The sequence below is a fragment of the Priapulus caudatus genome, unplaced genomic scaffold (assembly GCF_000485595.1).
Source record: "Priapulus caudatus unplaced genomic scaffold, Priapulus_caudatus-5.0.1 Scaffold614, whole genome shotgun sequence".
NCBI classification, from domain to species: domain Eukaryota; kingdom Metazoa; phylum Priapulida; class Priapulimorpha; order Priapulimorphida; family Priapulidae; genus Priapulus; species Priapulus caudatus.
In genome coordinates, this window is record NW_014577675.1 from 117,747 (window position 1) to 132,476 (window position 14,730).

The window sequence follows — 14,730 nt, forward strand, 5'->3', positions numbered from 1 at the left end:
GGGGTAAATATGTGTAAAGCAGATGGTTGTGACACATGTCAGCATATATGCAATTGTCAGTTTTGTTTAAATCAACTCGCCCGCCAGTCACTCCAAGATAATTAACATTGATAACTAGTTTGCAGCAACACCGCGCCACCTGGTCGTAAAACCCTGGATGGTTTTCAGCAGAATCATTATGATTATTATTATTAAATCTTTATTGCATGTAATTTAAATGCAATTACATGTAAGCAAGAGCGTATAAAGAAGGTTCTTTATACGCGCTTGCTGTAATGAATGTTATGCGGCGGTGTGACTGGTTTCGTGACCGGCGTATTCGTGCTGTTTCCGTGTAGGGTACTACCAGGGGTAGAAATTAACTTTTGAACAAGGCAGTCCAACGGACTCCCTGCCCTCAAAAAGAGGGAGTCCGCAGCAAAATGAGGGAGTCCGCAGCAAAATGAGGGAGTCTGCAGCAAAATGAGGGAGTCCGCAGTCTGAAGTTTCAGATATTAACCATAATTACGCATGTGCTTATTTTGAAGATTCATGCGGTTGCACGTCTGCCAAATTGTCTTTGGACATTTGCTGAAAAAAATATGGTAATTCCGCGAGGCCGTGCTCTGGAACGAACTAGTTAGTATAGAATTTTCAGGGAGTCACACGGACTCCTGCATATGTCAAATCAGGGAGGATTTGACTCCGGACTCGCGTTAATTTCGCACCCTGGTAGTTACTAAGTACTGTTTGTTTGTAACGCAGCTCAGTACATGTTTAACGATTCCCTTTCAGGCATTCGACAGGGGAGCCATGAGAGAATGCTTCAGACTGTGAGTATACCCTTCTCTCTACTGCCACTAATGCTAGTATTGAGAAACCGTGCACTAATTTGTTATTTCGGTCTAGACCGAAGACTCGGCATATGTGCCTTCGTATAAATAATCCGTTTAGGAAACGTACATCGGGCGGTTGATTTAATAACGAGAGTTGTAAATCATGATTCCATAAAATCCATCGTGATTTTCGTGAACATCGATTCGATTATGTGCCCATCCGATTACATGCGTGCTTGGTTTGTATTTATAAGGCATAAATTCACCCTCCCTCACATCACAACGGAGTCTAGAGATGGCTATAACCAAAACCAAAACGTCTATGAATAGTCTCCAGAGTGTTATGATATAGTAAGGGACGTATTATTATCATCTCTTGTTATTGTATTCCCGATAGGACACCTACACTGTCACTACACGCACGCCAATTCTGTCGTATTTCTCTCTCCCCGCCTTTTCTTTTGCAATATCTACGTGCAACACTCGTTCCGAATCCTGTCGTATTTCTCTACCCCATTATTCTTATTTCTGTTGTATTTCTCACCCATTATTCATATTTCTTATTTCTATCGTATTTCTCCTCCTCCCCCTCCCATTTTTTGTATTTCTTATATCCGTCGTATATTTCTTTCGCCGCACCACAGGAAGAAGTTGTCAAACTTTCGTCGCAACGAGAACTGGCAACGAGCGCACAACTACGTCGCGAAGGCCTACATCACGCCCGTCGAGAGAGACGTCTACTTTGAGGACGTGAAGCTACAGAACGATGCCAAGCTGTGGGGAGAGGAGTACAACAGGCACAACCCACCGAAAAAGGCGAGCTGGCGGCGCGCCGATCGAAACTTGGTCGGGGTTCGATCGATTATTGTTTTGGTGTTCGACCGAATCTTTGTTGAGGTTCGATCGAGTCTTGGTTGGGGTTGGATTGAATCTTGGTTGGGGTTGGATTGAATCTTGGTTGGGGTTGGATTGAATCTTGGTTGGGGTTGGATTGAATCTTGGTTGGGGTTGGATCGAAACTTGATTGGGGTTTGATCAAGTCTTGGTCGGGCTTCGAAATTTGGTTGGGGTTGGATTGATTCTTGGTTGGAATTCGATTGAAACTTGATTGCGGTTTGATCAAATCTTGGTTGGGGTTTGACTGTAACTTGATTGGAGTTCAATTGTAACTTGGTTGGGGTTTCTGTAATGGGTGAGCATTTATCTTGTTTTTGGTCGAAGTAGGAAGATGGTGCTAGCAGAAGAAAATTATTTATTTACTGCTGGCCGTACTCAAGAGAAGTAGGGCAACGGTGCTACTAGTAAAACTCGTTTTAAGTAAGTGAGAACCTGTATGCTAATCGTCACGGCGACGGCGCTAGAAACGCTCGGCTGCATTGTAAACACTCTCCCTCTATCTCTGCTGCACAGGTTGACATCATGCAGATGTGCGTCGTGGAGTTTGTCCACCGTGAGGGGTCGCCACTGTTCCACCTGGAGCACTACATCGAGGGAGAGTACATCAAGTACAACTCCAACTCCGGGTTCGTCAGCGAGGCGGTCAGGTGCACGCCGCAGGTACGCAGCCACGCTTCGATCCCTGGCATCGAGTCATCATCGATAATCGATCGTCGACACATACATATAACGATACATCGATAATAATAATTAAAATTAATAATAATTCAATAATATAATAATTATAATCTATATAATAATTAATAATAATATTGATTGTAATAATTAATATGCAATATATATAATAATACATTGATCATCGGCTTTCGGGCGCCAATGCCTGGCGTTGACACCGCTGGCTGTCGGCGTGGTGTGCATCATTCGATCGCGTTCGAACTTCTCTGTGCTAGGGATAGGGCTTGAGAATTTGCTCAATGTAATCATTCTGTAAACGCTCGTGGAAGGGAAGCATACTTCATATATTTCCAATGGTTTTTTTTTCATCTTCAGTTAATCTCCACCTAATCTTTACCCTCCAGACACTTAACCTTACCTTATTGGGCATCTTCGATTGATATATATAAACGCCAATATATCCAATTATATAAGCCCATATGCTTCGTATGCAAAAACCAATATTTCGGTCTTCCGTGAACCTACACCAGTTCCGATCTCCTAACCGTCCCCGCCGGACCCCGGCACGCTACCGCGTCCCACCTCGCAACCCCGGCTCACCCCGTGCGTTCTCTTCGCAGGCGTTCAGTCACTTCACGTTCGAGCGCTCGAGCCACCACCTCATCGTAGTCGACATCCAGGGTGTCGGCGACCTGTGGACCGACCCACAGATCCACAGCTGCGAGGGGACCGACTACGGCGACGGCAACCTCTGCACGAAGGGCATGGCGCTGTTCTTCCACTCGCACGCGTGCAACCACATCTGCGACCGCCTCGGCCTGACCCCGTTTGACCTCGCGGGCAGCGAGCTACGCCAGCAGGCCAAGCGCATCGCCATGCAGGTGCGTGCGACGCGCGGGGCGTCCGTGCGTCGCCACGGCAACCGTGCCGCGACGTGGGGAGCGTTGTCGCGGTAGTGTTGTAGCGTGGCGAGTGTTGGTGGCTTGTTCATAGCAAGGAGCTAAATATAACAAGGAGAGGAAGCGCCGCCATATCTGGCCCAAATTTGGGTTCGGCAGAGACCCTAGAACATATTAGTGTTCGATTGTCTCTGGGTTCTGTCTGCACAGCCGTTTCAGCTGATTATGGTCCATAGAATTAAGGCGCCCTTCAGGCGAAAAGCACACAGCCAATCCGCTTCCTTTCCTTGTTATATTTAGCTCCTTGGTTCATAGCGCGGTGTGAAAATCGTGTTACTTAGTTTGAAGGGAATTTTTGTTTGTTACATAGCTTTTTTAGTAGCTGGGAGTATGGTAGGCCACATACCCTTGCCTTAATCCTACTCAACAAAGGCATTCAAAAGTTGACGCTTCTGCCTGATCGATCGATCACCCTCGCCCGATCAATTGCCAAGCACCTAAACGATTGCCCCTACCTGATCTATCGCCCTCGCCCAATCAATCAATCACCCTCCCCTTATTGATGGATGATCATTAAAAATTACAGAAGTGTTCGGAGACTAAGATCCGCGGTTCGCTGGAGATCTGTGTGAGTCCGTCAGCGAGTGAGGCGTCCGACCTTCACCGCTTCCTTCGCCAGCGCACCTACTCCGGCAGCAGCTTGGGCGGCTGCGTGCCCGCATCGCCGTCGGCAACGTCTGCATTCTCGCCACCAGGGGACGCGCTCGGCTCGCCCGTGTCGCAGGATTCTGATTTCGGCAGCAGCGGACGCCTGCGCTTCATGTAGGTGTTATGTTGTTCATCAGAGAAATAGATATACAGTACACAATTAATCTATTATCCGAAACCCTTGCGACCAGACACGTATCGGATTTCGGAATGGTAGTACAGTACAGATATACATACCGTATATCCTGCAACTAGCCAGTACTTAAACCCAAGAGGCCAAGTGCTGTACCGGTACAGTACAATATTTATGTATGGGTAATGCCAAACACATAATGCCAGCAGGAGAGAGGATGCAAGGGAATATTTTGCTCGACTACTTCGAAATTTTGTCATGTTTTCACAATTCAGCCCCCCTTTAAAAAGAGTAAAACATTCAAACTTCAAACTCAAACCCCTATTTTGGAATGGGATTGTTTTAAGCTTTATTCCATTTGTCGACTTTTTCCAAAAATTCGATTTTCTGAAAATTATTAAATTCGACTTGCCTCCGCCTCTGCAGCTTTGTTTTAAAATTAAAAATATCGAAATTTTTTATTGATATATTTTATTCGCTCGGCGTTTCCAGGTCGGGAGATTCGGCAGAGTTTTCGTCGTCGCGTCAGCGCGTCCTGTCCGGTGACTCGGACTGCTACTCCCTGCCGTCCTCACGCGCACGCACCATCTCCGGCGACTCGGACACCGACAGCAACAGCGGCACATGGTCGCGGGTATGTGTCGTGGAGGTGGAGAGAGAGAGGCAGGGGGTGTGAAGCAAGAGTGTGGGAGAGTACGTGGGGTGTAGTGGTGGCAGTAGTAGTAGTAGTTGTAGTGGCAGTGGCAGTGTCAGTGGCAGTGGCAGTGGCAGAAGCAGCAGCAGCAGCGGCAGCAGCAGCAGCAGCAGCAGGAGTAGCAGCAGCAGCAGCAGCAGCAGTATCAGCAGCAGCAGCAGCAGAAGCAGAAACAGTTGCAGCAGCAGCAGCAGCAGAAGCAGAAACAGTTGCAGCAGCAGCAGCAGTAGTAGTAGCACTACTTAGTGTACATCTGCATTTTAGGATCACTTCAAAAGACTGCCGAAAGCATCCTTTGTAGACAGCTGTCCATTTAGTAGAGTTGGTTTCACCATATAACTTTCATGCACGGGAAGAGCTAAAAGTGTGTTTTATATACTGTGTTCACACGGTAATGGTTTGGCTCGAGCTAAATGGGCTAAATTTGGCTCAGGCTAAATTTGGCTCGGGACGGTGAGTCGGAGCGTTCAGACGTACACAAGTGAATACTGTCTGTCGCGAGATGGAGTTGTGTACGATTCAGTGTTTACTTACGTTCCGAGTTCAATTATCAATCTTGAAAACATGCATCCTGATCAAATTTTCCGAATTTTTATACTGTTTTGGACTTTATTTCGTCGAAGTACGCGTTCAACACTCGTGGCATCTACCGCTGTACCGATTTAGCTGGTGCTAAAATTTGGCTCGGGCCTGGTCAGACGTTTAATTCGATGGGACCAAATTGGCTCGTGCTAACCCGGCACGGCCCCGAACCCGCCGTGTGAACGCTCGGCTCGAGCCAAATTTGGCGCGGGCCTAATTAGGCTCGGGCTAAAAACGTCCGTGTGAACGCGCCTATATAGACAGGTGTCCAATTACTGCAATTAGTAGACATGTGTCCAGTTAGTAGAGTTGGATTTACAGTATAACTTTCATGCGAGGGAAGAGCTAAAGGCATTCTTTATAACCAGGTGCCTAATCTACAGCGATCTAATTGCTAACAGTCTGCTAAGACTAAGAGTTGTAATGTCCCCGTGTAGCAGTAGTGGGAATTAAGGATGTGGCGGTAAAAAGTGACGAGTGGTTTCTCCACTGTGTAATTACTGCTGCCGATATTTTCTAGTGCTGCGACACTGAGCAAACACGAAACTGTTTGCATAGGGTTTTTATTAATAATTTTGCAGGAGGAAGAAAGGATTCAATACCTGACAGCTATGATGAAGAGCAGGCCGGCTGGCGTTGCCCAGGAGATCGATCTCAGAGAGCTGCGTGACTCCGAAACAAAGACTGGTGGCTCCACCTTGGGACAAGTATGTGGAACTTTTCTTTCTGTTCTTTTATTTTTTAGCTCACCTTGACATCGGCAAGCTGAGCTATTGCCATGGGTCGTCGTCCGTCGTACGTCCGTCTGTCCGTTCGTCCGTCTGTCCGTTCGTCAACATTTGGCTATGGTCAAAGATAACTCAGGAACCGTTTTACCCACATGTTTGAAATTGGGTATAGTTATTACTGCTATGCTCCCATATTGAACGTCCTATTTTTGGAGCACGGCAGTCGACGTACTTTCGAGCCACGGCAATTTTTTGGCAAAAATGGGAATTGCTATTAGTCAGTTCAGTTTCAACGGATTTTGCTCTTTTTGGTATGTGAATGAATAAGGGCTAGAGGTTTTGATATTTAAAAGAAATATTATGCAAATTAGGTAGGTTTTGGCAATTATATAGCATATTATATAGACACGCAGATAACAAACAGTCTGTGGTGTCACACTCGTCTGGTTCGTTTTACAAGATTTCATTGACACAAAAAAATCTTTAATACAAAATTGGTATTTCCTCTCCACCCTGCCGATAAAACGTCTATATTAGAGTAAAGTTTTACAAAACATGTCGGAACGCAGCATAACCTATTTATTTCGAACGCCATTGCTAAGAAACATCAAAGCGGGTATAGCAGCCATCTACCGTCACAAAGTTGGGGATCATTTTATTTATACATATTATGCGAATCTACAGATGCAACCAGTAGTGGCAGCCGCGTAGAAAAACTCATACGAAGAAACACTTCCATGCACCCAATAAACTTGACAAAGGATGGTGGCGGGAAAACACCATTGTCACGTGGAACCAGCAAACACGAGTGAAAAGGAAGATCACTCTCAAATCTACAACGTTACCACATCGAGCTCCGCTTAGCAGTGCCTAAATCTGATGAAAACACGTTAAATGCGAACATCTTACGGGTAACGGCCATCACTTCGCCCACATCTCAACTCACCTCTCAAACCATTTATTTCACATAAAAAACACATAATTATCAAGAGAATAATGGGAGTTCTCCCATATAATCTCGTCTATAAACGTACTGCGACTGGTTGCCCAATTAAAACGACTCTCTCACTCCACCATTGTGATACTTTTTGTGTGAGGACTACAGGTCATTGAGACATTTCAATTATCATCTGACGATGTATTCGTCGCCCCTCGCTTAATCCCCGCAGCGAGTTTCAATCGTGGTGAGAGGCGCGGGCCCTTGATGAAACGAGCGTGTGCATAAATAAACGCGATCGTTATGTAAAAATAGTGAGTAATAAATCCTCGTTTGTGATACAGACGTGACATCACCCAAAACCCGCAGCCCCGCCGTGTGATACGACGTGTGCGTAATTAAAATCTTGTGGAATACGCGCAGATGTAATTGAGTATGCCCGACAGTGTAATTAAACACCAGAGCCGTCAGTACGTTTCTTAGTACGTCCGCACATAACATAAATCTGTTGTATCAACCGACGTCGAATAGTAGCACAAGCGACACAGACGGTTAATCTAAACATGGTCTCGGCACAGTCCGTGCCGCAAAAGCTGCTTTCTGAATTGAGGGGCCGTCCTTGAAAAGTCTTGAATTAAGTAATTGTGATTTTGTGCTTGAAAATCACTTCATAAATTCCTGACTTTTAGAAAGAACTCATTGCCTGAATAAACACAGAAATTTTCACCATCAATAATGTGGGCAAACTCAATAAACATTGCGTTAAATGAGTTACAACCTATAGACACGATAGAGCAGTAAATAATGATTCACAAATTACAGAATCACTACAATCAGTACATAAAATCAAGGATATGTTGTAGAATGACAGTGTTTAGAAGGGTTAATTAATGTCAGCCATCAGAGATGTTTGTTGCTGTGATGAATTCCCATGAAAGGTCCCTGCATGAGAATCTCCCTGAATTCCGAAAAATGATACCTGAAAATCTGAAAAAAATCCAGAGATCCTGTACGAACCGAGTATAACCATCGAGCTCTGTCAGACGTTCAAGCGTGCGTCATTGCGGCAGTACGACGACATAATCAAATATAAAAAAATTTTATCATAAATTTATGTATGGAAGAATGTTTTGGAAATGTTTTCATTTTTATTTTTTATTTTTTATTTAATAATTATTTTTATCATTAGTTTTACAGTTTTGTCATTATAACTCCATGACAATAAAAATAGAATAAAAATAATAATATATAAATCATAAAAAATATAAATCGTTACTGCTCACGCAGATTCACCTGACTAGCGAAGTACGCAGAGATCGGCCCGTTCTACTCGACAGCGTGCGGAGAAGCGAGCGCGACATGGCAAGACGCATAGTATCCACCTCAAGAGACAGAAACGCAAAAGTGGGCGTGCAGGAAGGCCAACTCCGGCTCACACCCCCCAAGGCGTCCTCCTTCGCGCCACAGACATCGCCGTGACCGTCACCAAGAGGACGTGCAACCGCGCACGCCCAGCGGAGGTTGTGGGCTCCCTCTCCCCTCATCTCGCCTCTCGCTCTCTCTCTCTCTCCCTTTCGCTCTATTGTGTGTCTCTCGCTCTCTCTCTCGCTCTTCTCCTGTGCTCTCTCTCCTACTTGTTCCTTTTCCTCTACTCGCTATGGATCATGCGTCCAAGTGCGCAGAGTATGCGCTCAGCGGTGGGCGTCGTGCTCTCATAATATAAAATATTTCGAGTCTCCTGCGGACGTTGTTATTATCCTCTTTCCAACATTAACCATGCAAAGTGAGTACTAACGATGGGGTCGACAAAGCGCCCACGCCGCGGCTGCTACGTGCGCCGTCTATAGTGTGGGTCCTATCGTCTGCGCAGACGTGTTGGATAACTGACCGCGGCATCGACTACATCGCAGCTGCAGACGCCGCGACGCACAGCGCCATCATCACATGGCAAAAGGCGTCGCGTGCGGAACCCGCTAGGCAAGAGCCGTAACGGCCTTGTGTCGAGCAGGCGTGCGTGAGTCGTAACGCATGTGAACTGCGCTGACGTGCGCGTGTACGCGTGCCGATGCGTGCGTGCGTGCGTGAATCATGTATGGTGAGCGTGTGCGCTTGAGCGGCGTGCGTGATCAATGTCTGTGAGCATGTGGAGCGTGTTGCGCGTTGAGCGTGCGTGCGTGATCATGTAGTAAGAGCATGTGAGTGCGTGCGTGCGGAGCGTGGGCGTGCGTGCGTGTAGCACGTGTCTTGTTGCGTGTGTCATAGCGTGAACATACAGAAAGCAAGCACCGTTAACCCGCCCCCGCGTTGCCGTCCTTGCAGGAGCAAGGACTGGAAGAGCGGGCCTACTGGTACACGTCAGCGATCAACACGGAGGATCCGGACGAGAACGGGGAGTTCAACAGCGACAATGACGACCGCTACCACTCAGGCTCGGCAGGCCGAGATTGCACAAGAGGTTCCCTCGAGAAGACCCAGCTCCGGCCGTGCTGTGCGGAGCAGAGCCCACACTTACGCGCCCTTACGAGCCGCGAGAGCGATGACCAATGCTATGACGCACTCGCTTAACGAGCACACGCCGCATCGGCTAAGACTGCGAACCTGATGACACCACCCCTACACCCGCGCTCGCTAACGAGCCCCGAAGCTGATTGACACCTATCAGGCGCTCGTTAAGGATAAGTTCAGGGTGCAGGGAAAACTGTCAGAATTAATACCGTCATTTGTCTGATAAGATGGTCGCCTCCGGCACTACGTAAAAAAGATTATTATGTCTGTGTCTCCCAACCAGTGAAATCCCCAGCATAGCACCCAAAGACCCCCAGTTACGCCGGTACCGTGCCGGCGATTGCAGGCTGGCTTAAACCGCATCCTCACGAATAAATCGAAAAAACTGCATAAGAGCAGACAGATTGGGGTCTCGCCGTAACCGGACCTTTACGTTATTACCCTGCACAACCAATTCCACACATTCTCGCTCACAATCTTCATACCCCAGCTACCCGGCTGCACGCGCGTAGATCTCTATTAATTGCTTCGCTTCTAGAGCTGCGAAACAGACGTTGTAGAACGAAGCCAATCACAGCGTCGAGTCAACTGTACAACGCTGTGCACCCCAGAGTAGTATCGTCCCCACAACACAAACACCCCGCCCGCCACGCCCGGGCCAGAAACAGATGTAGTCAACAGACAACCTGGAATGTGTTTTTTTTTTACAACATAGACATCAGCAACAAAACAACAACAGACGGCCAACGATGCCAATGAGTAATGACAGATATGGATGGTTAAGCACGACAGCTAATCCAAACGCTATAAAAGGTTCACGGACGTCGAGCGCGCTGATCAAAAAACTTTAGGCCACGTTTCTGTCGCCACAACATATACCGCATAAAAACTTCTACGACTGGCGAAGAAGAACGTGCGACAGTGTGATTTTCTAATCGAGACCTTTGCCTCCACGAAAACCTTTGACCGGCGAGACAAGAAGGGCGACGAGCTAGGCACAGCTAACGCAGCATATCGAAGTGTCACGGCGACAAAAACTTTCGAAGCAGTACCGTGCATTAAAAACCTCCTGCAATTGGCAAAAAAAATGCACGACTGGGTTTTCATCGTCGCGTGTTGAACACAGATGGCAACGAATGACAACAATAACAGCAAAAACGATACTTAACGCATCTAATGCAGCTATCTAAGTTCACGGTTGTCAAGAGGCATTTGTTTGTCAAAAACGCTGCGTCCCGAAAATATAACTCATAAGAACACCCTACGAAACAGGCCCGACAAACGACGAGAAAGTGCTACGTGATATTCTAATCGTCGCGCGGTTTTTGCCGACGGGTTGAGTTTACACGGCGCGCCGAGCGGCATTGAAGCGATGAAGTCGCCGCCAACCAAGTACTTACGCTGCTCGCAGAGGAACCTGGCCGACGTAGAGAGTAGGAGACAGAGAGAAGCCGAGAGCGAGAAGAAGAGAGAGAGAAGAGAGAGAGCGAGAGAGAGAGAGAGACCGCTCTCCTTAGGCAGGAGTAGGAGACAGAAGAGAGAGAGGGCCGCTCTGCCTGCAGGAAAGAGTAGACGAGAGAGAGAGGGCCGCTCGCGCTTAGCAGGCAAGAGTGAGGAGACAGAGAGAGAGAGACGGCGCTCTCCTAGCAGTGATAGGAGACAGAGAGAGAGAGGGCCGCTCCCTTAGGCAGGAAGAGTAGGAGCGCATAGAGAGACAGAGCGAGAGATCGTCTCCTCGTGGGATCGACTGTGACTGTCGTGTTCGACGACCACGTCAGAGAATCGCTCCCAGCTGGCAATGCCGTAATAGTGCTTCGAAAATGATGGTATTTCCTGCTGCCCCTAACGATGACGTCAGGAGAGCGTGCTGCGATTCGTCGCCGTCGCGCACAGCGCTTTGATAACGCGCGGCTGGGTGCGCGTGTACGGCGATTGACGCGAAAAACGATTTCGTTGTGCTTTGCTCATCTATATCCGCCGCGGCATTGCGAAATGCGCGTCAGATAATTGAAACGAGAACCGTATGGCAGACCGGTGCAGTATTTTGAGGAGCCGTGATATGTACGGGCGTCTGTAAACCTCGTTGCTAGGTGGGTACGCGCATCCTGTTGCTAGGCCGATCGGTTTTTCGTTGCTAGGCACCACGTGAAGCTGCTCGCACCGAGGCGAAAGTCTTAAGCCGCGATGCAAGCCTCTTCGTTTTATTTTGTTTTTAGACGACGATGACGTTGGTTAGAACCGTCTGGAAAAGTATACTGGCTGTCTCTGGTCTCATCACAAAATTTTAACCCGCCGCCATGTGTGCCGAATCAAATCCGTACACTGGGCACCCGTAGATAGAGTCGTATAGTATTAACACTATAACAGCGTTTGGGGGAATAGAATGACAGCGATATGGGGTCTCTGTGGCGATATTCTACTGTTTGTCTATTCGGTTGATAAGTACCGCTACATGGTGTTAGCATTGCCACGGGAAGTTTGAAGAAATAAGTGAGATGGTAGCTTACTGGACAGATGCGAGAATGGCATTTATTGAGACGATTATGGCGCGCTTTATTTAGATGGGAGGTTCGGTGTAAAGAAAACAAAACATAAAATATATATTATACGCGTGGGCTGTGAAGTAGTGACAAGGTAAAAATTGCATCACGGAGCACTACGTCGGCGTCGTGCGTTTACTTGTCGCGTGTTATTTTAATACGCTTCGCGCTTCTACAATTACAGAAACTTAAGCTGTTTAACGAAAGCAATCTCGCGCTTCAATTAATACCTGGGTATGATGATATTCTTTGTGGTTATTCAGCCACCTTCACGCGAGAACTCGTAAAGTACTTGTGATAGGTTGAATTTTGGTCGCAAGAAAAAAGCGCAGCGGTAAGTTTTAGGGAAAGCAGTGAGCAACACCGGCACTAATCATTATATACGAACAGCATGACAACGTATTTGTTGAAGAAGATTTGCGTGACAACTTTGCGGATCGAATGTAGTCACGATGAGGCGCGGCGATCGCATCACTCCCGCAAAACTTGCCACGCATTGCCGATCCGGGTCCGTTGTCGGAAACAAAATTAATCAAAACTACCCTTTAAATAACTTCTCCTCGAGACCAGCACTCTTTACGCTGCGTATGAAAACTTTCATGATGTTTCTGTCCACAGCAACGAGACAACGTTGAATGAGACGGACTTACGAATAATTAGTGCCTGTCTACGGTTTACAGAGACAAAAAGTTAATTTAAAACTAAGTGGTTTCTGACAACGGACCCCGCCCCCCCCCGGCGGCACGTACGCGCACCAATGAGGCAAGGCCCGCTCACGGCAGTGGGGACCGCGAGGTGTCACAAATAAACACGCTAACCGCGCGCGTGACGGATGGGAGTACGGTGACAATGACATGCGGTGACATGGACGTCGCGCGGTGCTGCCTACCTTCCGATGACTGACGATGTCACTCACCGTACCGTCGATGCAATGCAGGTTCACCTGATTTGGTACGCGCCGGATCGTGCGGGACAGGACTAAAGGCACGCGTTAGTGGTAAAATGCGAACACACACAAAGCGACTATTGGTAAAGCTCACGGCAACTCTGATAATGCGCCGACCACTCTCACGTCTGTTATGCGGTGGAGAATTGTCTTCCCCGAAAAAAACCAAGAAACATATATATATCTCGCAGTAGCTATGTGCAGTGTGTAATCCGAGCCCTCTACACTATATATATGGCTACTGTCTGAATGAGAGGCAGTATTTAATCACTGTTGATCCTTCGGTGTGTGGTCATGTAACCACGAGTTTCCGTCGTCGCCGTGATTTCGGCAAGAATGAGTGTTTGGATCGGCTGAAAAGTGCTTTCTCTAAGGGAGTGTGTTAGTAGAGCGAAGTAAGGTCGGAACTGTCGATTCGCCGTTGCGATACTTTTACATTCGTGTTACCGGCACCTTCAGTGAGAAAGGTGACTAACGCGCGTGACCACGAGTCGGCCTGTCTCCGCGCGACTCACAACGGCTACTACAGCCGCAGTTGCGCTTGTGTCTGTTCCGTGTCTACATGAAAAAACGTATGCCGCGTCGGGACTGACGAACCGCTAATCCAAAGTCCTCACTTATTAATCATCGTGTCCCTCTTCCTCCCGAGTAGAATAGCTGTCATGACACAGGCTGTATGCTGTGTGGGGTGTAGGTGTGGGGTATGGTGGCTTGGTCAGTGGTGTTCATTATGACGTAGTCTATAGTGTTCAATACCAACGGGAAGTTGTTGATTGTTCCTCACATCCGTGTGTTCGACTTACCATTGCTTACAAATACCCGGTGTGTGACGTGGTAGACCTACATAGAAGTCGGTGCAGTTTGAATTTTGTTGTAAGAAAAGAGACGGAGCGGGTGGGTGAACAGCTAACTTACGCAGAAGGCTTACGACGCACAGACGTCGCTAGGAGTTCCGATGAGGAGAGTATATTAGGATTCGCAGTGTTATTCCGTCTACGAGTGGCGCGAGCGTTGGAAGTTTCGCTCGATACGTTGTGGTCCGAAGAGATAGCTAAGGTTCAAGTCCTGCGTTGATGGCCGGTCGCACGCACGCATGCGTGTAGGCATAATGACGTAACTTGTCGTTCTATCTTACGTGTTTACAGTTCGGTACCGATGCGCGATACTTGCGATATATCAGGCGAATGAAGCCGTGTGTTTTTCGATGGTCAAGCCTCGAAACTGCCTGGGCAGACACTGAGCATGCTCCGCGCGGTATACACTTTCTCCAGGGTTCACAGCGCGGGCATGGCCAATCACTTACCGCACAATTTCCAGCTCATCCTTTCCAGCCCGTTCCCCATATTCCATCCTGGAAATTTCTGTTTCCTTTCCGTCAGGTCTTCGGTTAAACTGTGAATGGTTTCCCGCGCACGCGCGGGAAGTGCCCCTCATTTAGACAGCAAGGTCTCGGACGTACTGTGAGGGTGAGGTCGAGGTTCCGACGTCAATCATGCAAGCGTGCAGCAGGGAAATGAAAGCAACACATGCAAAAGATTATCTGCCAAGCTCTTTTCGGCACTGTTTTTGGCTTGTCCATGTTATGGCGTGTGGTGTGTTGGTGTGTCGCGCGCGGTGCGTGCGTGCGTGGCGTGTCAAAGAACCGATGTAGTACGTGTACAACACTATATT

The 14,730-nt window shown here is 47.8% G+C and overlaps 1 protein-coding gene across 3 annotated transcripts in view; it reads left to right on the forward strand.

Moving 5' to 3' along the window:
• The window catches only part of LOC106812164 (eukaryotic elongation factor 2 kinase-like), a 45,733-nt gene that overhangs the window by 21,124 nt on the left and 9,879 nt on the right, over positions 1 to 14,730 (forward strand). For all 3 annotated transcript variants that reach the window (XM_014815970.1, XM_014815968.1, XM_014815969.1), the window contains exons 4-10: positions 775 to 812; positions 1,460 to 1,631; positions 2,226 to 2,372; positions 3,008 to 3,268; positions 3,873 to 4,108; positions 4,620 to 4,761; positions 5,985 to 6,110. In XM_014815970.1, coding sequence (XP_014671456.1) covers positions 775 to 812; positions 1,460 to 1,631; positions 2,226 to 2,372; positions 3,008 to 3,268; positions 3,873 to 4,108; positions 4,620 to 4,761; positions 5,985 to 6,110 — 1,122 coding nt within the window. The remainder of the gene's footprint in view (positions 1 to 774; positions 813 to 1,459; positions 1,632 to 2,225; positions 2,373 to 3,007; positions 3,269 to 3,872; positions 4,109 to 4,619; positions 4,762 to 5,984; positions 6,111 to 14,730) is intronic.